Source organism: Toxoplasma gondii, chromosome XI, assembly GCF_000006565.2.
Source record: "Toxoplasma gondii ME49 chromosome XI, whole genome shotgun sequence".
NCBI classification, from domain to species: Eukaryota; Apicomplexa; class Conoidasida; order Eucoccidiorida; family Sarcocystidae; genus Toxoplasma; species Toxoplasma gondii.
The window spans coordinates 4088244-4109701 of record NC_031479.1 but is presented as its reverse complement, the minus strand read 5'-3'; the positions used below and the strand labels follow the sequence as shown (position 1 = coordinate 4109701).

The window sequence follows — 21458 nt, the reverse complement described above, 5'->3', positions numbered from 1 at the left end:
TGCCACATCTACGCTACGTCCCCCTCCTAAGGCACAGGCCGCAATCCCTTAGGCAGAGATCGACTGCGGACGGGATTTCGGGGGAAACCTCGAAGAGATATCCTCACGGGCCCTCAACTAGACTGTGCAGATTCTTCCGGAAAACGTCGAGAGCAGGAAGGCTCGTCGAAGCTCTCCCCTCCTGAAAACAAAGGAGGAGTCTACGGAGGTGCTACCTCGCCAGTCTCACGGGGGTAGCAGTCACAAAGTATCGCCTGTGCTCTTGCGTTTGTGGCGTGTCGCCCCAAAGTGTCCACCGGAGTTCCTTAAAAGAAAGAACTACAAAAAAGACGAGACTTCAACACAAAGGCGGAGCTCAGCAGTCGTTGAAACCCGCTTCAGGACAGCGCGCGTCAGTCACAGCCGGGAACAGGGGCGCCCGACCTGAGAAAGGTGAGAAAAAGATGGTTTCTGTTTCTGCGTATTCTCGCAGAGACACGAAGAAGAAGATCGCCGGAGCTACGCGAAAAAAAAAGACAAAACGAAGCAAAAAACCACGCGCAGTTGAGGATGCCGATCGGGACACCCTCTGCCCTGGCGCCACGGGGATAGACAAGTGTGTTTCGGTGAGAAAGGGCGTGTTTCCCCTCCGTCAAATCACAATCAATGTATCCGCACAGCGGTTCATCGATCTCCTGATCGAAAACCGGTAACAAAAGAGCACAGTTTTCATCCACAAATTTGCAATTTCTCGGTAGACGGCGGCCAGGCGCGCGTCACCTGCGGACCGTATATACACGGCGCGGGATGCGCTGGAACGAGACTGTTCGTCGGGACGCAGGGTACAAACTCCGAAGGCGTACTGGCGTAACGAAAAAGCATGTCGGCCAAACAAAATCAAAATCTTGAAAAACACGGAGGCCACGGGCCCAATATCCCGTCGCTGTTCGCGCCACTTCGTCGCTGATCCACCCCATTGTCGGCCCGTGCGCGGGCAGCGCCACGAAGCAGCGGTTCGGGACCCATGGCAGAACAACGGGGTGGTAGACGAGAGGCCGCCCTCCGCACGCTCGCAGTGGGAACAAGGTCTTCCCTAACCCGCCTCAAGAGCAGACTGTTGCAGAATCGGAGAAGGGGTGACGTGCACAAGGCAGCTGTTTTTCTCTCTCTTCCCCTGTCGGCACAGCGCGTCACTTCTTCCCAGAACCGCGGAACGGCAGAGGCAGTGCCCACACCTGCGTTCCCAAGTTCACTGAAATTCAGGAAATTGTCGTCAACGGAAGGAACGCGTTTTGGCTGTTGAAGCCACGTTTACTTAACGTAAGCCGCGAATGGCTCGGCACCAAGACTTACACAAGGAACCCAGTCCAACGCTAGATGCACGGGTTAGTACGATGAGGGGAAACTTGGGGCGCATCAGCGCGTGTTCTATCTGTGTTCACGAAGGATCCGGCTGACTCAGACAGACTATCGCCCCGCAGCATTCGCGCGGAAGGGACTCTCAGCTCTATATTGGGACTAGTACACAGAGTTCGGATTTCGGGGTCCTCAAACTTCGAGAACATCGAACACGCTACAAACGGGGGGTGATGGACAGCAGAGTTACATCAGCAACCTGAAAAGTCTTCAACGGCTGTATTCCCTTGCTTCTCTCGTCCTTCGGTCTGCGCAGTTCTTTGGAGAGAAATCGTGGGCTCGTTTTGGTTGAAGCTCAAGGTTGTGCTTGAGAGCGGGCCATGGTCTGATGTGACGGGCGATTGTTTGACGTGGCTGTCACGGAAACAGATCAGCCCTTACCTTTTGGAAGCAACTCAGGAACTCGGAATCAGATACAGAAGTTGTCAGGTGCAAGCTACGTGCAGTGTACTGTTGTCGCCCTGCCACACTGTTTGGCACAACGAAAGTCCAACAGCACTCATTTCGTAGGCATCTGGTTTTCGCTCACGTTTTTCTTCTGGATTCAATGACTCGTGTAGTACGATGCCAAGGTCGTGCAGTTGCAATTGGGCAAGACGAATGACTCTTTGAAATTTGTTGAGGACACGTTGCACACGGCGGGTCCCGCTCCCGAAGTGCGATGTGTTTCCCCAATCAGTAAGAGGGATCCACAACCCTACTGGCATCGTGTCTGCGGAATGTGGTTGTTCCGGTTGTACCCTAGTGCTGACCTGCAAGGTCGGGCATTGCAACCCAAATCTCCCCTTGTGTTTTCGTCCACAGCTTTTCACATCTATGAAACGCGGGTGTGGCTCAAGCATGCTTATAAAACACAGACATTTAGCAGTCGTACGCATTTTAGCAGAGACGCTTTCTGCAGAGGACCCCAGTCAGTTGTTTGCCAGTGTGGCTGAAAAAAGCCAAAGGGAAACGTTTCCGCCTCCGGGGAACACAGCCTGTCGACGTACCTCACCAAGTCCACTCTCTGCGTATCTACTATACTGTGAAAAGCCGCCTGTTGTGTAGAGATGCCAAAGGTATATCCTGACAGAGCCGGAATGATACTGTTCAGATGCGGGCGTGTTACAACGCTTGAAGAGTAGTAAATCCCACTAACACGAGCAGCGCACGTGAAAAACGTCTGCCTACTAGGCTAAGGTACACCTTCTGTGTCAAGATCTGAACGTAGAGAAGTGGTCTGAAAATCCCAATATACCGACGATCCGCAACGACTGTGAAAAGACACAAAACTGTAAAATGACCTCCCGGTCTTTCTTAGTCAGAGTAGCACATAGTGGACTCCCGTGTCTTCCCCTGCACTTTCGTCGCTGCTGGACTTTGGCGCGTGTCAGATAGTTTCTGCTGCTCCGCTCGCATGGTCTCCGTTAGATGAAAAGAGAACACACCTCATACGAAAAGGGGACCTAGATTTCCCTCCAAAGCACCTCTTCTGTGCGCCGTCAGGCTCACCAGGTTTCGCCGATACACACAGCAGCCATCCCCCCTCGAGCCACCAAAAAATCCTGTCATGTGAAGTGACCTTTGTTGTGAAACACATCAATTCAGTTCACGGTGACCTTCTTTACGCATTCCACAAAAAACGCCTGTTTCTCCTGACCTTAATTCTAGCGCATTCACAGTCCAGACGCAGATGTCTTCGACGCAAGTTATTGATCGCTTCTCTGTGCTGCATGTTCGTTAAAAGACACAAGAAACTTCAATTGAGTTTCTCTTGCTTTTCGCAGAACTTAGGTGACGGGAATAACACGACGCTGAAGCAGCAAGGTTTTTGACCCAGTGGGAGGTGGTGAACGCTGACTGTATCATCCCCACGTCGTGCTACCCGTCTCGCAAAAATTCTAAAACGACAGTGGATGTCTTCCGCAGCAATACTTCATGGGCTCGGACCCTTCAGGAAAAGTCCGTATCGACTCTAGTGGTTCACTTCGCACGAACTCGCCGTACTCAGAACGACCGAAAGGCCCCCACTGTGCCGTTGTCTAACATGTGTATCGCCCGCGACTCCGGATCACACAGAACCTCTCAGATACTTTCGGACAACTCCTCAAATTATTTCCCGGTCACTCAATTTATTTGTTGCGGAGAAAGGATACAAAGGATGCAATATGACGAGGCATCTATTCTGACTCATCCCTCAGACTTCTGACCCTTCAAGTAAGTGGGATATCGTGACCTGTGGCCAGCGCTGACGTATGTTCCGGTGGAGATACAACACGATCAATGAACCCCAGAACGCCACCGGAATGGCTTCCCGCCCCTTTATTCTTTTTCGTGTCGGACAGCAGCGAGCGGTCACCACCGCTGTGGGAGCGCAGGGTTTGCCCACCTTCAGAACAGTCGCATGATGGCTGCTTGTCGAGTCACGTTATGTGCACGAATTGATATGGCTGCTATAGTTTTCCTCATGAAAGAGCATCTTACAGCAGCGGTAACGGCTGCTGTGAGGTGTTTCACAGCCAGGGCTAAAAACACAGCCCCACATGATCAGAGTCAACGTGTCACTGTCCAGAGCTCTCGGAAAAGCGCGTGCCCGACAACGCTCAAGAGAGTTACACTCACGCAAAGTAACGATTCTCTCGGTAGGGACACACCGCGACCCCTGCAAACCTTGCAGTCACGCGTAGTCGCACGCCCCTAGTAACTTGAGACAATGCGCCCAACTATCATCCCGTTGGCAGGAAGCAAACGACTAGGGCTGCAGACTACCGTACCTGGTGATGCTTACCCCCCTTAACTGAGAAGCATCTGAGTGTTCAACTACGTCATCACATCAACTGTTTCTGCGATCGGCTCCTCGCCTTCTCTTCAACGGTTCATCTTCCTGGAACGGCTGCTGAAGATCGATGATTGGAAAAGTTCCTTTCCCCTAAACACGTCAGTGTAAACAACATTCACAAAAGCCTCTTGCAGGAATATATCCCGTTCCTCGACATGTTCGCAAGGACGACGGTCACATTGTCTGCCGCCCCCTGCAGGGTAGAGTACCGGCGCCCATAACCCTTCCACCGACGACAGCGTCACAGCTATTTGCGCCATGATGCTGGACGCGCCTCACACTCCAATCATAGCGTGGTAAAGGATAGTTCCATCTCCAGTTCTGACAGCTTCGTTGCTGTAGAGCTTACACTAAGAATACTACTTCCACTCAATCCAAATCAGACACACAGCATAAACACTGTAGCAAGCCTGCAAATGCGTGAGACGAGCTCTCTTTGTCTCTCATCCCGTGAGACAGAATAAAGGGAAAAGAAAACATGACTATGGCATGTTTGCCGGGGACCCGGCAAACCGCAAAACATCTGACCTGCCTTCTGGCCTCAATACAGCCAGCACACTTCTGGTGCTCACAAGATACACTACCTCAAGCACTGCAATTCAAAATGCCCCTGGCTAAAAGTGATGCTCAACGCTTTGATTCCCGATGGATGAAACTTGACATGGGCCACGTTTGAGGAATGCGATCGAAAAGGATGCAACTAATATATGCAGAAACCGGCACTAGCCTTCAACCGATTGATTCGACGAGTTGCCCGATGGGACAACCATTGGCAATGTGTTAGTACTGCACACAGCTGTCCCTGGATTCTTTATATGTGTTACCACAACGCCCGGGTTTCGCTCGGTCGCATTGGCCTCGCTTGCAAACGAAAAAAGTCGGCGGAACTCCTGGAAACACAGAACCTGCAACCCTTTCCTCGTGCAAATAAACAAACAATGCCGCGAGAAATGGGGGTGGTTCTAACAAGGTGAAATGGAACGAATCTCTACTACAGCCAATGTTTTAGCTGAAACGTTAGTGAACGCCGTAGGAACTGTGAGATATGGTAACGAAAATGAACGCTTAAGAATTCGCAGATTCAACAGCGCGAGACAATTCCCCTACAGAATGTGAGGCTTCTGATGGTGTGAAGCTTCAAAAGATGCACATTGAATAGCACCGTCACCTGAAAAATGTGAAAAACGAGAGATACACAACGCATGTTACACCACAAAATGAACTTTCCCTTGTTTTGCGAAACACGGGTACAACTCATGCCGGTAAAATTCGTCAGTTGTGTATGCATATCCCATCTGTACATGCTCTATCTCTACAAAACAGAACGAGATCTCGTCAAGCGGCACTTGCCTTTCATGAGGAACGGGAACAACATTTTAAACGTTCGTTCTGCGGAGACCCTTGGTGCTGTCGGAAGCCCCTATATAATATCACGGGCTAACGTGCGCGGTGTCATCCGCTCGAGGCTCTGTGACGTGGAAAGAGGAGAAAGGCACAGTGCTTTTGCTCTCGGCAAAGGGGCATTCCGCGCTCTCTACTGCACACCATGGTCTCTCATGATAAAATGCAGCAATGTAACAGGCAAGGAACACCCCGGTGCCAGAACGTACTGCCACCCATTTTTCCAGACCACATGCGCTTCTCCCACACTATCTCTTTCTGGTGAAACAGCGTTCATATACTGCGCCTATGGCTGCGATGCTAAAAACGCTCTCCCGTGTCTCTTCAGCATATGGTGTCGCGATCTCCCCGGGGTCCGCTTCAATGATCACTTCTCCCAGATCGTATAGGGGCTCTTGAGGCGGCGGCTGCAATTGATGAAGGAACGCCGTTGTGTCCGCTTCCGGGTGTGCTCACAGTCGACGCACACTTGCTCGGCGCCAGATTTACCACGGTACCCAACGAGCCTTTCCTCACTTCTGAGAACGGAGCAGTATTGCTAGATAGAGGACGGGAGAGAAGAAGAGGAAGGGGAAGGATCTTTCTTTGGGACCCCGAGTCAATGCCATTTACACTTGACGACGTAGACGATGCAGCAGTAGACAGCCCTGCCTGCTGTTGCCTGGCAACCAGATAGAAACAGAACGACACGACACCGGAAGACAACAATTGCTTGTCAACCCGAACTCTGGATGCCGCTTTATCGCCTGCGTTCGCTAAGCACATTGCCACACAATCCAAGTGTCATGCTATTCCTGTGTACTATGCCAGGAAATGCAACGAATAACACTTACCGCTTGGCAACGAGCAGTCGCTCGCCTTGTCCAGCGTCTCCATGTTCCGCCACTCGCCGACTGTCCAGGGAAAGTTTCTGCATCGAATATAGCGCACATCTCGGGAAAAAAACCGATCCCGCTTTAGACGATGTAAACTCATGACAGATAAAGTGACTGACCAACTACACACCTTCCAGTACCCCCGCGCGTTACAGAAAGCTTTCGCTATGTTATGAATGGCTGGAACTGCTAATCGTCAATCGAAGACATGCCAAGACTCACCGCTAAGCAATCGGCAAGATCGTCCTTTTGAGACGGAGAAGAGCTTGGCAGCGATTTCGATGGCTGTGAAGCATGTAATCGGCGTGTGTGTATAGAATTCTCCCGATTCATTTGAAGCAACTCGTGCTGGACACCATAAAACAGAGACAGGAAAGGAATATACATGACGCAAATAAAGCTTTCTTGGACAACCTAAAAGCGCTTCATGTGCTCGCGTAACGCTGCCTCTGCAAGTAGGTTGCGAAAGGGGACGCCAAAACTCTTCGAACGTGAAGCTTACCTGTATTTCAGTAAGGAATTGCTGTTGTGGCCCCAAAATGCTACCCGGCCTGCACAATCGGTTCCAGCCTATCCACTCAACTGCGGGGAACCTGCGACATCAACACAATCACTGGCAAAGCAGTTGAATGAACGGTTTCTCTTCTTTTGCAAATGCATCCCGCACTCGCGGTGCAGCGTAGCCCATAAGAACAGCATCATAGTTGTGACCATCATAGATACACAGTCATCTGAGTGACACGCCCTCTCAACAAAAGTCCCTGTTTCTCTTCCTGGCTCCTCTCGTTTTGGGGGGGCAGCGATGACTCAGCGTTGCACAATCAGAAGACCACGCAACATCGCGTATTGCAGCATATCTCTTTCTATTCATACTTGAAGTTTTTGATGGCATAGCATCCGATGAGGGTCCCTGTTCGGCCAAGGCCAGCTTTACAGTGCACCGCAATTGGATGATCTCGGTTTTCGACCACCTGCAGAAATGCTTGTATTATTTCTCTGAAAACATTGACAACAGAAAGGTTAGGGCACTCGGGATCATGTTCAGCTGAGAGTTCCGATTCCCTTTGACATTCCCCACGAAAAACAGTGATGCATAATCTACCCAATGGAAGCAGACGCGTTTGAAACTGCCTAATTCGAAGAGTTACATGAATGTCACTCCCGTTGTTTCTAAACGATACAGTAGTAGAGACTCAAGGGCTGCCTTTGGAGACCTTTGTGCACGCATACAAGGTAACATCGCAAATATCAACGGCGCTATGATGCAGTGCCTTTCTGAGTTGCTTACCTGGAGGGGCAGGTACCATCTACGAAAAATAGATCCACGTGCTCGATGTTCCTGTCGGTGAACTTCCTGGCATCATATTGTTTCTTGTTCAACCGTACGACTGTTTTAATCCCTAGGCTATTGAAAATATTCGCGTAGTCTTCTGGGGTGCACGTGCTGTATCCGTCGTGGTTGCCTGTGGCGCTGGAAGGGCAAGAGAATGCCAGGATACGGCTTGGGATAATCCAATTCATATCTCCGTTTTTCAACTTTTCATAGTAGTCGTACTCGTCAACATTGAAGGTCTTGTAGTCAAACCATCCAAGCTGCGGAGAAACGTCGATCGAGCAGAGTGAGAAACTGTTTTGCTGCTGCTCTGAGAACGATGTACGACAAGAACAACTGTGATCTGTCATACGCATACACGCATACCAAAGAGACCCAGTGAAACACAGCGGAAACATAACCGTTTTTGTTGCATCTGACACATCGTGAGCAAGGGGAAGCACCTCAACCGAGAGAAGCACACACAGAAGACCCCGGTGGCATAAACCTCCGAATATCGAAGCCCCACGAAACCAGCCGGCCGGCCCCAACTTCCAACGCAATTCTAGACTCTTTAAGCGCCCAGTAGCCCACCTGGCCAAATAAATACATGCGACAAAAGACTAAAATGTCATCCACGGTTCGTGCAGCATCCTGCTCGTACTACAAAGCACCGCCTCCGGACAATACAGATAACTCTTCCACAACTTGCCGAACTTCCTTGTTCTCAAATTCATTGTAACAATCGGCACACACAACTCCTGAGTATACACCAGAACATAACAGCTGAAAGCAAAGTGTTATAGAAACACATGACAGGTACACAATGCATCGATCAAGTGCTGCACCAAGCTTCGCAACGAGATAGACTCACTTTCATCGCGAATTCCAGACCCTTAAGGCAGTCCAAAATTGTCAGCTTGAAATTACACGGTCCGCATGTTGCATCCCGGAAAGGAACGAATCGAGGTGAAATATTAAGAAACGGCCTGTATGCCTCTTGAGCGGACATTCCGAAGAGAAGCATCTGAGCTGCCCCGATTAAGAGCGCAGCATTTGCTCGCTTTTCAGGATGAATGGCCGAATAGTGTATCAAAATGTGTTGCCGTTCCTCTGCTTCTTTGAGCTGCATGAGCATAGACACAAGCATGCACACGGGAAACGGAGCGATGCCCAGTTCGCGAAGACGACAGAGACGAAAACCTGATGTCGCCTCTCAACCTTTATGCTGCATATAATGCACACAACTGGGATTCCCTGGACGGTCGACGGCAACTACTCGAGTCAGCTGTTTCTTACCTTGGATTCAAGAAGTTTTGCATATTTGTAAATGCAACCAAGACTAAGAGGTCCGAAGTCTGCGAAGAATGGCTCATACTGGAATGTCTGATCTGTGCAGAAGAAGTGTATGGACTGGGTATCCCAAGGAGTGCCAGTCAGTGAGAGGAAAAAGAAACGACCTGGAATGATCTGGACCGCATCGCGAAGAATGCGAGCCCATGAAGAGCCTTGAAAAATGCTTGTCCCTGCCATTTCACCTTCACACAAAGCCGAGACAGTGACTCACACCCACCACGGCACTCGTGATGTGAAAATTTAAACGAATTACTACACTCGATTAGGTATAGTCGAGCCAAAAAAGAAAGTGCTCATTGAACAAAATCGACATTCACGAGACTCGGAATTCTCGGAACCCGTTCTTTCCGAAAGTCAACCGACTTCGAACACTCCGGAGGAGCCGCGCATAACCGCTTTACCCTCTAATATGTGGTATCTGGTCGCGGAGATGGCGCAGGACAACCCAAGCTTCTCAATGTGCGAATAAAGATCCCCTGAATGTTCACAGGATGGTCAATATATTGTAAGGGACAAGTGCAGTCTCTCCCCAACCGTTTGCGGAGACTTCAGCTCGTATATTTGAGCTCAGGAATTCCTCGCGTTTGGCAAAAGAAAAAGCCAACAACGCTCCTTGGGACTCCTCTGGAGACAAAGTCACACTGCAGATGTCGGTAGTTACACTTTCGTGGGGTGAGCCTTTGCGAGTGTGAGAATGTGAGAAGCTGAACCGACGACGGCGGCCATAAAAAAGGGAGTGACAGAGCATTTCCCCGTATGCCTCTCCTGTTGAGATGCATAACCCCTTCCAGGGTATTGAACCTATCCCTCTTCCACCAGGAAGCTTAACTCCTTGAGGAGAAAGCCTTCAGCTGCCGACAACGTGAAGATGTGCGCATATGTTAAGAAGGCACATGTCGCATACGGAATGCGTACAACCGAAATTCGCGGTCGCACTGGACACGACAGACACAATAATAATACAGTCGAGGTAAAAACCGTGTGTGCGCACGTATTTATTTGAAAACCATCAAATTCGAGGACCAACCGGGGAACTGTGTGCGCCTACCAGGCGTACTATCCTCAGATGACGCGATGCGAACACATGAACTCGTGTCATGTACCACACCATCAAAACCCTTTGGGCATGTGACTGCACACACAAGCAGCTTGGTTCCTGCCCACGCTTACCGCAGCTTGCTCGAAACTGGAGCTTGACTCTCCAGTGTCGAAGAATGTATTTAACGTGCCTCAATGAGACGTAACCCTACGGATAGACACCCCCAAAACGCCTGCCGCGGACTCAGGCCAAGACGCTCACGAATAAAGCGGCACTCCCCTTCGTTCGCTCACCGACAACAGAAAAACACAATCAATGAGGCACCTTTCTCAATAGGAGTGTCCAGAAAGAGAAGGAAGCCGAATGCTAGCACGGCAGGCAGCGCCGGCTGCGCTCACGCATCTTCAAAACCAGACCACACAACTGATCCTTTGTGGATAACGTGTAAGCCTGGAAACAGATCTTGCGGAGCTGAGGCCCTTCCAAAAGGTCAGAAATGACTGGCACGGAATCCAGAGGGTACAAAGTACTCAAGCAGATTCGCGGTTGAGGTAAGAAAGAAAATATATCCCAGCACAGCCAGCCCACCCAGGGTCGGCCGACTCAACCGCATACATACTTTCGTCCCCGCAGCCGATGCTGTGAGGGAGCGGAGAAATGTGTCCCTTTCACTTTTCTCTGTCCGGTATTTCGTGATTTGTACTACCCCTCAGGAAAGAAACAGCCACCACGACGTTTGGCAGCTGTGCCAAGTAATGCTTTTCCTAACTGGAACAGTCACGCGGAACTGCCACCGTTCGCAGTGACTGTCTCTGTTCACGCTCGCGGCCAGCAAACGCCTGCAAATCCTTCGTCTCTTTGGCGGCGGATGATGGAACCTCATGCGACACACGTTGAATCAACGGAAAGAGAACTACCCTCATAACTTCCCTGTCACGATCCACATTGGAGAGGGCAAAGACTCACGAAAAGCCGGCGCGCCAGAAGTATTAGGGGAAGAACATTGTAGGCCTGCCGTTGACCGGTGCGAGGTAGCCTCTATAACGGCGAAGGCAGTCACAGCCAACTGCACAAAACCAGTTCCGTTTATCATCACGCCGCCGCTCCTCCCGTATGCTGCGTCTCATTCGCCCTTTGTCTCTCCTGCTTATGGGCGCGCCACATGTGCTGAGACCCAAGGCGACGGCATGGGAGACACGTTTTCTTAAACGGTTGTGTTACACCAGGAGATCTGTGTATCTCTTCCCCTTCGCGTTAAAACATTTTATTTTAGCCCCCTTCCTCTCGCTTGGGCGAAAGGCTCCACCGAAATCATGCAGGAGGCACGTTGTGGTACGTCCATCTGTCGCTAGAGTTACTAATAAACCAGGAAAAAAACAGAACAATCCCATGAAAGATGGTCACGCATTACCAGGGGTGAGGAGTGACTCTGTTGAATAGCTGGGAAGTATCTGTCTCCAAAACTGATGATTTTTTTGCCACCATAAATGTAGACAACAAAGAGACCCCGTGACACAGGCGCACGAATGGTTTCGACCAAACTCGGATTTCTCTGAAAAAAGTCGTTAGCCTGTCCTCAAACAGGTAAAGATGGAGGACGAGAGCCGCCCATGCGTGCGTTTTAATGATTTAAGATTTTGAGTCTCTGTACGCTGGGGGGGATTGGGTCAAAGCACATAGCTTATCTAACACGATAGGGAGAAGCGAGCATCGGCGCGCTCCAGAATTTGTATGCAACATGCCCAGAGCGAACTAGCCGAGAGGGAGCTGGACAAAACGGAATGCGACTGCGGACGAAAGGACAGCAGGCGGGGAGCACCACAAAAGTGTAGAACAGTTGGGTGACAACTGGCTGGTTTCGCTTATGTTGTGGCGTTGTCGGCCGTGTAGAACACTCCCTTCAAAGTGCAAAGAGGATGCGATACACGAGATGCCACAACAGTGAGAAATATTACACAGCTTAAACGAACATGTCGAAACGAAGTTCTTTTCGGTCCGTGAGTGAACACGCATATATGAGCCTTGACTGCGGTGCAGAGGATGTTAGGCGCACAGAAGGTGTTCCTCTATGCGAGTAAACACGTAGTTCGTTGTAAACAATTTGTTCAGGGCTGTATTGGTTTGCACTGTATAATTACTCTTTCGCACCGCTAACGGCCCGCGCGTAGCTAGGTGGCCAGCACCAATCCAACAGCTACGATAAAGACGACAAGTACACGACTTATTTTGGACGCCATCAGAGAACCTTGCAAGCCACTGAACTGTAGAAAACGCACGTCCATTTGGTTCAGAAACGACTGAGGACGCGATGAGGGGTACGAGTTTCAGAGGAGGATTCGAAAAACTATACTGGAAGCAAGGGCATCTCCCTTTGCTTGCGTATCGTGGCTTTCTGCTTCTGTGCCGCTGTGACGGCAAGAAGCACACCAATAGATTTCTTTGGCGACAAGGGTCCACTAACTCTTCAAGAAAGTTCACTGCGGCAGAATGCCTCCATTCATCTAAGCTCTAGCCCTCTAGTCGAGAGCGAGTGTCACGCGGTAAGCATGTGCACAGCAAGGTCACTTCTCAGACACCTGCTTCATAATTGTCGCTTTCGTACAAGGACTAGAGACCTTTGCCGCTCAGGCCAGCGCCAACAACGTTCGTCGAACGGACTCAACAGAGGGTCAGAGGCATCAGATTTCGGAGGGCCCAAGTCAGTTGTTGACCAGACGAGGAATTGCCGTTGCTTGCTTTGAATACGGGCAAATACTTTCACCTTAAGAATCGGTCAGGAATTTCTGCGGGATAAAAGACATGTGAAGAGTCGGACCAACTTTTTCACGCACACGACGTTCATTACCCGACAAGGATTTTCCTACCTTTGGACCGTTATAATACAGCCGCCGTTTACATGTTACTGCACCGGGAAGGGATTATACACTTTACCTCTACAGTGGCATTAGCAGTATCTCGTGCTGATGTACAACAGACGCTCTCCTTGTGTGACATCCAAGAGTAGTTAATTCACTATAACTCTAGTTAAGTCGTCGAGTCATGCGAATTAAAATACACAAGACTACGAAAGAGTGGGGAACGACGAGGATGTTCGTCTGTTTTTTCTCTTATGCGACAAATCCGCGCCGTTGTTGCACCCATCTCCGCAGCCGGTGAGGGCATTTGCGGGCACTTTGGCATCTCAGGTTCACATAAGAATCGGCAAGACGCCAACCTTCCCTTTCAAAGTGATTCAGACACGATTATCGTTCAAGTACTCTGAGACTGCCTTCCTTGAATAGGCGGACGCCGCAGCACGACGGCGCCGTTGCTCAGGGCATGGTCATCTGCGTGGGTGACCACAGTAGGAGGAAGTGTGTAGGCTTGCCGGTCGCGGACTGGCTGTCGAGTCCGGTGCTGCCCAGATGGCTATAGCGATGTGCTAAATCGAGTACACTGAAAATTCGACGGGACGATTTTCCTCTCCGTTTCAGTGCGGTCACCCCGAAGCAGTCGAGAAGCGTTGTACAGGACACTTCAGAACCCTCCCAAAATAGTGAGAACATATGAAGTTGCACATAATTATCACCACACTCCTACAGTGCCCCCGATATCAAACTGCGATCCTCAAAAATCGTTCCTAAATCTTGACACTCTTAAGGTTATCTGCGCACCGCGCCTCGAACAGATGCATGGTGGCCATCCAGTAGATGTTTTGGTGCAAGTTCATCAACGGAAACGAACTACTGTGTCGAAACGCAGTGGATCGAACGTTTCTGGAGTGCGTAAAACCTAATCGTGCGTGACAACGACCGTAGGCTGTTGGGTCTCTCTTCTCAAATCGCGCCTTTCGAGTTGCGGATTGGTCTCCACTCGGAGCACCTGATGGAGGATCAAGACATACACTGCATTTCGGTTTAAAGAACGCGGATACCTGCATTCCGCCCACACGGGAACCATTTTGGTCTAATACTCAGTTTCCAAGCGTGTAGTTGCAACAACATACGGAAATGTATTTATAACTGAGTGAAGGAGAAAGTCATTTCCGGGGTATTTGCCTTCATAGACTTTCGTTCCTCATGCCCAAGCGTTTCTTCGTTCACAAGAATATATTGAAAGCGTAACTGGCGGTGCTCTCTCGACGTGTATATATGGTATCCCCCCTCTAGTGATTTCGACATCATCCCTAGACATTTACATAAGGACATTCGCGCACAGCTGCAAATCACACAAAACGGTCACCATGCATGCACATTTATCTGTTTTCTATGCACCTGTTGGGAAATGGCCACCGACGCTTCTGAGGCTTCCTCAGAACCAAAGACCCCCATTTACAGGCAGCTCCAGTGTGCAACTTCAAGGGTCGAGAAGTGCCACCCCTACAAACGCACAAAACCTCTTTCGTCAGCACTCTCGGACGCAACGAGCGCTGCTCTCTCTACAAAGAAACAAGCAGTTTGTTTCGGGAAACGACAGACAGCGCCACTCTGCGATGGACTGTTTTGTGCCTGCCCTCTATTCACTTTGGTCCATCTTGAAACTGCAAGACTACACAGGTTCTGTATCCTAGGATTCGCTGATGCAATTCACACAAGTATATATATTTATACATACACACACATATACATGCGCGGATTCGTATCTACGTTTACTTTGACAGGTTGATGTAAAGATCTTCAAAGAACAAACACGCGCATATAAATGCATATATATGTCCTTGCGCGCAAGTCCTTTGAATCGAATTTCTCCTCCTGTATCACTTCTGGAGCATAGGACATCGACTGTTATTTGCCGCTTCGCCCTGCGAAAAAGAATTTTCACTTTTTCTCAGCCTCAAGGGCAGCACTCCAGTCCGAGTAAGAGCCGCGGTAGTTCAGCGTCTGGAAACCCAAATGTGCAAGCATTTCACAGCCCCTCGCTGATCGGATACCTGAAAAGAAAAACAGATTGTCGACGAGAGACGCCAGTGCACCAAAACGCGTTCCTTCAAACAGAAATAAAGTGCAAAGAGATAACCTTACGAATATATATATATATATATGCCTGCAGCTATTCTACGCCCACACACACTCGATCTACGACCAAGGTGTGCATTTGCCCTCGTTCACAGATCACCCTCATGAACGTTTGCAGACCCACCCGTCGACTGACAATACTAGTGTACCTATCCACACATATACATACACACATACATACATACATACACACATACACATATACAGACACGATCAATTCTATTTATGTACTTTAATTTCTAGGCAGGCACCGAAGTAAACGTGCACAAGGGCACAAAAGCAGTTTCTGTCAGTTTTCCAGGTACGTAGAAAGAAGTCCGGTGAGTAAGCGAGGAAGAACTTGGACACTGGATTTCTCTCTTCTCTCTCCAAAAGAGGACGGTTTACGGCTTAACTCTAAACTCTAGAGCGTCTCCCACCTCTTTGGCAGTAGACAACGATAGTGACGTCTGGATCGGGCTTCGGACGGTGGAATCTGGAGCAGGCAAGAAAAAAGAAAAGCGTCATAGAAATTCTGTCGAGGAAACAAGGAGTCTCTATGCACACCAGTTGTTCGACCGCAAACCCCTCACCAACCACACTGCGCTCCCCGGCTGTGAAGCAACGAAAGCCGGTTTTGCAACCAAACGAAAGAGAAACACAGGGCCTACACATCCACTTCCATTGCATGCATCTACGAGAAGTGATGGGAACACTGATACACCAGTTGATCCTCATTCGAACATGTGCACACATAGGTATCTATTGCTATTTGAATGCATCCGCAAGCCCGTTTTGTTCTACGTGTAAGTCTTTCGAATCGCGTAGATTTCGATGGAGTCTTTCGCAAAGAAAAGGAATAGACACACGTTCTCACACACACAGAGATATGCACATACCGACATACATACATTGCTGGATATATAAATGTGTATCAAGAGTTCTATATATGTAGAGATGTATGTACATTCTATCTCATCTCCACGGGGTAGAATCAGGCTCGTCGTTCTGACACCCAGTCCGGGGGTTTCGAGGACACGATTTTTGTCTCCAACAGGCGTTTGCTGGGCTCTGTTTCACTCACTCTTCCTCAAAGCACTTTGCATGCATTCTGAAAGCCTCCTCAAGGCGCCCGAGAGGAATGTTCACCGCTCCGGGTATGCACCCTAGAGTCTGTTAACACATTTGCGAGGAGAGAAATCGACAGCACTTGTGAAGAGTGACAGTTCCGGTATGAGAGGCAGTGGAATCTGTGGAAAAGCGAAACGAGGCTGCGCACAAAACTAAGCGTCCTGTCTCTCTAAAAAAAAGAAGTGTGTCCGTTGCTCTCGTGCTCTCCGCAACTCTGTCTGCAAATGTCTACACTTCGACTGGCGTTTTTCCTCACCAAGCGAAATCTCTTTATCAGAGCTCCGCACACCCAAACACCCACACACAAACTCCTGTCGCCGCTTCCAACTCTCGCATGCCCGCAGAGATCTCTACATATCCAGCCACTTGCGTCTATGCAGAAAATTGTAAGGCAGCTAAGTAAAACATGCATGCACGTACATAAGTATGAGTGTATGTATGTATGTAGGCTTGTGCTGGTATATGCATCTGCAGGATCTCGAGGCGTTCTAAGTGGGTGGAAGATATGGAAATAAGTCATGAAGCAGACCAAACGTACCTGAAGCTCTGCCGGTTCTCTGACGTCGACAAGGAAAAACGCTTTTCCGTCAAGAATAGATGCGCCTCCAGCTTCGCTCAAGCGTTGTACAAAACTGCGATCGACGTCAGAGACAGGAGACTTCTCGCCAGACGCGGCACTGCCTGTTGGAGTCGATGTGCCACCGCCGCCTCGCCCGCCCTCGACGGCTTGGGGGCTCCCCGAGAAACCTACAAGGAGAAGAAACGGGACCGCGACTGTTTCCGCGTAAACATGTTTCTAGGATATTACAGGATTCTGCATGCGCTAGCCCTGGTGTGCCGGACGTCGAAGGCACTCTGTCTCCGGGAGAGAGCGCGAAAAGGAGAAAAAACGCCACGGTCCGCAGTTCCTTTGCGGATAAGAGCGAGAGCAACGCACTGGGGTCTGCGTAGACCGAGGCAGATACGGAGGAGGTCGGAGAGGCAGAAGGCGGATACTCACGAGGAGTGGAGACGTCTACTCAGCGTTGAAGAGAGAAAAGAACTCGGAGACAAGCGAAGAAAACAGATTAAGAATAATGCCAGAGTCACAGTCCCCACAAAAACCTATAGCACTCTGGCGCTTTTTGGGGTGTCGTTGGACACGGATTCGTACCTCGCGCGTTTGTCGAAACTTTCCTTGCGAGACACAGAGGGATCTTTGGAAAATTTGCGTTGGGAGGAATTGAAAAACATGGACTCCAGCTACACAGACTGGGCTTCAAGGACGCCCCTACCGCCGCTACGCTTCCTTGCATGCACCCAGTCTCTCTGCTTGCCGTCGACCTGTCTCTGCGTCCTCCCTTGCCTCCGTGCTCTCGGTGTCCGGAGGCAGCTCCCGGGAAGAGTCTCCTCGCCTCAGGCACTCTGCCCCAGCCCCTGCACACGACGCGGCAGCTCGAAGCAGGAAGAGCTGCTGTCGAGAGAGGAGGTAGACGAGAGCCGCCGTCCACTGGTGCAAACGAGTTGAAGAGTCGCGTGCATCCGAGGAGAAACGAAGAAGAGAAGATACCGGGAGACGGAAGAAAACAGACATATTTTGCAGCGAGGGCTGTCAAACCCAAAGGATGCACGAGCACCATCCTGCCGGACACGGGAAAGTCTCCTTTATACGCGCGGTGTACAGACAGCAGAAACGCGCCTGTTACCGACCAGCCGCCCTCGCTGCGTTTGCAGGTCTCTAGAAAATGATTGGAGTCTCCGAGTGCTTTCGCGGGACAGGCTTCCCCTGTTGCATTCTTGCTCGCTTCCTCTCTCGCCCTCTGGACAGACTCGCCTCTCGGCGTCTTCGACTGTCGCGCCCGGCTGTCTCGAAAACGAGTCTTGTGCCTGGACTCGCAAAGACGCGGGTGTACATACAGCTCAGAGTCGCAGCTTTGCTGACACGAAAGACCGCTCCCAAGAGCTCTTTTCTGTGTAGAGTCTTTAGAAAGACAATAGAGCGGAGCAGAAAGGATCGCCTTCGCAAGGCTTTGCTCGGCTTGCCAGGAAATCGCACTGATATATGGGTCGACGGAGAAACAGCCGCGTCCCTTGCGACCCTCCAACGGCTTTTCCGTCTCCGCAACTTGTGCGGCTGAAAACAACAGGACACACTGGATTTGTCCGTTCCTGAACACACCACAGGAAGAACCGGGCGTTGGAAAGAATCTGTTCTCTGCTGCATCTCATCTTGTGGCGAACTGCCCGGAGCGACGCACATGCAAACGAAGAAGCAGCGAGGTTGTCTTGTTTTTGGCAGTGCATGCACGCGGCCAGAATGCGGCACGGCTAAGCCCATTCGGTGAGCAGACCGAGTGACGACAAAGAGAGTTTCAGATGTTGGATGCATTTCTCCACCGTTTTCTTTCTGCATCTTAGCGTGTGTGGATGGACAGCACGAGCGCATGCGCTTTTTTTAGAGTGTCTTTGCCTTCTCTGGACTTCCGTCCTCGTCTCTCTGAGCGAAGACCGGCGACATTTCAACGTGTCCACACTGCGAACCAGATGGAAAACAAGACAGAGAGATCCCCTTTTTGACGACTGACGCGTCTCACGGCTTTCTTCGACTCCAACTTTCGACAGGCAAAAACAAAGAAAACTCCGCAGCCTTGCCCGTTGCGTTTGTCTCGCCCTCGCTTGTCCTCTGGAGGCGAAGGGAACAGGCGCAGATTGCGACCTTGCAAATGCTGTGTGTTTTTTTTAACGAGGAAACGCACAATCTGTGTTGTGTTTGAAAAAAACATCGTAAAACAGAAGGAGACCCAGACAACTGGTAGACTGGCAAGCCGCTAGGGGAGCTGCTTTATCTCGAGATCAATCGCGTACTCTTTTCCAGGTCCTCTTTCCTTCCTAGCTCCTCTCTCTTTCTCTCCTCTCTTTCTCTCCTCTCTTTCTCTCCTCTCTTTCTCTCCTCTCTCGTTCGCTTTTTTCGCCGTTCAAGCGTTAGTCCGCCCTCTTCTCTGGTGTGTCGATTCACGGCCGTCTTGTCTGGTTGCGTCTCTCGTCGATTTCTTTGTCTTTCGTCAGCATGATTAAATTCATTCTGATGGTCAACAAGCAAGGCCAGACGCGCCTCTCTCAGTACTACGACTTCGTCCCCATTCCAGAGAGAGTCGCTTTGGAGGGAGAGTTGATTCGGAAGTGCCTCGGTCGAACAGAACTCCAGTGCTCGTTCGTTCAGCATCGACAGTACAGCGTGATCTACAGAAGGTGAGAGAAGAAAGCCGCGTGCCGACGGTTTCTCTTTTCTGTGCGGTACTCTGGCCGACCTCGCTTTTTGTCAGGCCAGGCTTCTGCCCCCTTTCTTCTCCCAGCCGTGTGCTCCTCTGGGTCCGATTTCCTCTCCTTTTGCTACCTCGACTTCTCTCTCTTCTTCCTCCCTCGTCTCATGTCTTTTCGCTCTTCTACTCGAGCTCTCGGACGCACGCGCGGCGACCCTGGAAAACCATAATCAGATTTTCTCTCTCGCGAGTCGCGTCTCCAGCGTGAGTGGCGTCGCTTCACCGGTGCGAGTGATACGCATGCAGTTGCATCCAATCCGGAAACATCCATGTTACCTGTTTGCCGGAGAGGGGCGTCCGTATTGGAAAACATATGCTTGCATGCAAGCGGAGCGAACATCGTAATGCCTTCACTGTGGTAGTCGCCGTGTAAATCGATCTTCATGTCGCAGCGCGCTGTCCCCAGGACGCCCGCGTCGGGGACTCTGCAGACAGAAAGAAGTTCTTTCTGCAGGAACATGCGCAGTTTCCTTTTGAGCTCATCCGCGGTCTCCTGGAAGTCTTCAGGCTCGTCAGACGCGTTTTTCTCGTACAGGATGTGGTGCGCGCCTGTTTTCTCAGATATGCGAGTCTTTACTTCATTGTCGGTGTGAAGGACGAGGAGCTGAACGAACTGGCGATTCTCGAATTTATTCACTGCCTCGTCGAGACCCTGGACAAGTTTTTCGAAAATGTCTGTGAACTCGACATCATGTTCCACTTGGAGAAAGCGCATTTCATTCTCGACGAAATGGTCATGGACGGCTGCATCGTCGAGACAAACAAATCTAACGTTCTGTCTCTCATCCACATGATGGACGCTGCCTCCAACTCGTGAATGTGCCGAAGAGAGTTCTCAGATTCATGTGTACAGACACCTGACGGTTGCGTCTCTCTCTCTCGAAAGGCCGAAGAAGGCACTTCGCTGCGTCCGGTCTTCCGAGGGAGTCTGTCGACTCCGGCAGCGACGGTTTGCCTCTGTCGTCTCCATGTTGATTTTTCTCTGGAGGTGTCATAACTCTACCTTTTTTCGTCCTGAAGGATCTCCTTTTCCGACGGTTGTCAGATTGTCGACGCGTTTCTATACGTTTCTCTACCTCTCTGTGTCGACCCGTTGACGTAAATCCTTGTCAGAATCGCATTTACCTCTCTCTGTCTCTCTCTACACTTCGAGCTCCCTAGGGTCTCTTTCTGTTTCTTTCTGCGGCTTCGTTTCTGTATCTTTATCTCCAAGGGAGAACGCGATTTCCTGGCGCGCTGGAAGCAAGGACAGAAGATTCCAGTTCGCTTCTCTTGCTAGACCGTTTTTTTCGTCCTCTCCTCCAAGCTCGCGCGTCGTCGGTCTCCTTTCCAGTTCCAGGTGCTCCAAGGTTCCTTCCTCTCGGTGACTTCCATGCAGACCCCCGGTGCTCATCTCCTGTGTTTGTTCTGCTTTCTCCGGTAAACAGACCATCTGCATCAGCGTGCATGCAGTCGGAGGACGCCTACCTTGTCTTCTGACTTTTGATGTTTTTTTTTCCCTTGGTGAAAGCTCTCGATTTTCTCCTGCATGCATGCATCCTCGCTCAGATCCCAGTGCCCAGTGTGTGGCCGGCGTCTCCGTTTTCCCCTCCGCTTCCTGTTTCTACTCTCTCCTTTTCTCTCTCCTCTCTTTCATCCTGCCTCTTTCTCAAGGAAAAAACAGAGTAGAGAGATCCTCTTTTCACCACAGTCTCTTTGTACGCTGTCCAAAAGGAACTCAAGGCGACATGAGCTCGAGCGCTGCGGCGTCTCTAAGGGGCACGCTCTCGTCGACGACAGCTTCACCCTCCTCTGTAGCGAAGGAGACTCTTAGCCCACACAAGCTTTTTACGCCACAAACGCGAACCCCGAATATAAGC

At 50.5% G+C, this 21458-nt stretch overlaps 3 protein-coding genes across 3 annotated transcripts; 1 reads left to right on the top strand and 2 right to left on the bottom strand.

The window, feature by feature from the left end:
* Positions 1–236: 236 nt before the first annotated feature.
* Positions 237–11380, bottom strand: TGME49_314430 (serine/threonine specific protein phosphatase). The gene is made up of 9 exons (XM_002364602.2): positions 9101–11380; positions 8676–8927; positions 7778–8082; positions 7363–7485; positions 6992–7082; positions 6712–6837; positions 6448–6524; positions 6131–6275; positions 237–5381 (listed from the first exon to the last, which is right to left on the bottom strand). Exons 1-9 carry the CDS (start codon positions 9332–9334, stop codon positions 5295–5297), a joined length of 1440 nt encoding a protein of 479 aa, XP_002364643.1. The 5' UTR covers positions 9335–11380; the 3' UTR covers positions 237–5294.
* A 3592-nt stretch (positions 11381–14972) lies between these two features.
* On the bottom strand, positions 14973–21288 carry TGME49_314422 (rhodanese family domain-containing protein). The gene is made up of 6 exons (XM_018782819.1): positions 19876–21288; positions 17454–18413; positions 16839–17047; positions 16254–16342; positions 15610–15665; positions 14973–15105 (listed from the first exon to the last, which is right to left on the bottom strand). Exons 1-6 carry the CDS (start codon positions 20312–20314, stop codon positions 14993–14995), a joined length of 1866 nt encoding a protein of 621 aa, XP_018635375.1. The 5' UTR covers positions 20315–21288; the 3' UTR covers positions 14973–14992.
* Positions 18422–21363, top strand: TGME49_314418 (clathrin adaptor complex small chain family protein). Its single transcript, XM_018782818.1, has 2 exons — positions 18422–19528; positions 20161–21363. The coding sequence occupies exons 1-2, from the start codon at positions 19347–19349 to the stop codon at positions 20414–20416; spliced, it is 438 nt and encodes a 145-aa protein (XP_018635374.1). The 5' UTR covers positions 18422–19346; the 3' UTR covers positions 20417–21363.
* Positions 21364–21458: the final 95 nt, after the last annotated feature.

Bases quoted from the DNA above. Each gene is read 5' to 3' on its own strand.
- TGME49_314430 (XM_002364602.2), bottom strand. From the start codon at position 9,334: ATGGCAGGGACAAGCATTTTTCAAGGCTCTTCATGGGCTCGCATTCTT. The intron at 7,083-7,362 runs GTATGAATAGAA...TTGATGTCGCAG, and splicing joins TATGCCATCAAAAACTTCAA to GTTCCCCGCAGTTGAGTGGA. The intron at 5,382-6,130 runs GTGAGGAAAGGC...CACATTTTTCAG, and splicing joins ATACTGCTCCGTTCTCAGAA to GTGACGGTGCTATTCAATGT.
- TGME49_314418 (XM_018782818.1), top strand. From the start codon at position 19,347: ATGATTAAATTCATTCTGATGGTCAACAAGCAAGGCCAGACGCGCCTC. The intron at 19,529-20,160 runs GTGAGAGAAGAA...CTGTTTTCTCAG, and splicing joins TACAGCGTGATCTACAGAAG to ATATGCGAGTCTTTACTTCA.
- TGME49_314422 (XM_018782819.1), bottom strand. From the start codon at position 20,314: ATGCGCTTTCTCCAAGTGGAACATGATGTCGAGTTCACAGACATTTTC. The intron at 17,048-17,453 runs GTACGAATCCGT...TTCTCCTTGTAG, and splicing joins AGTTTCGACAAACGCGCGAG to GTTTCTCGGGGAGCCCCCAA. The intron at 16,343-16,838 runs GTACGTTTGGTC...ATGTGTTAACAG, and splicing joins GAGAACCGGCAGAGCTTCAG to ACTCTAGGGTGCATACCCGG.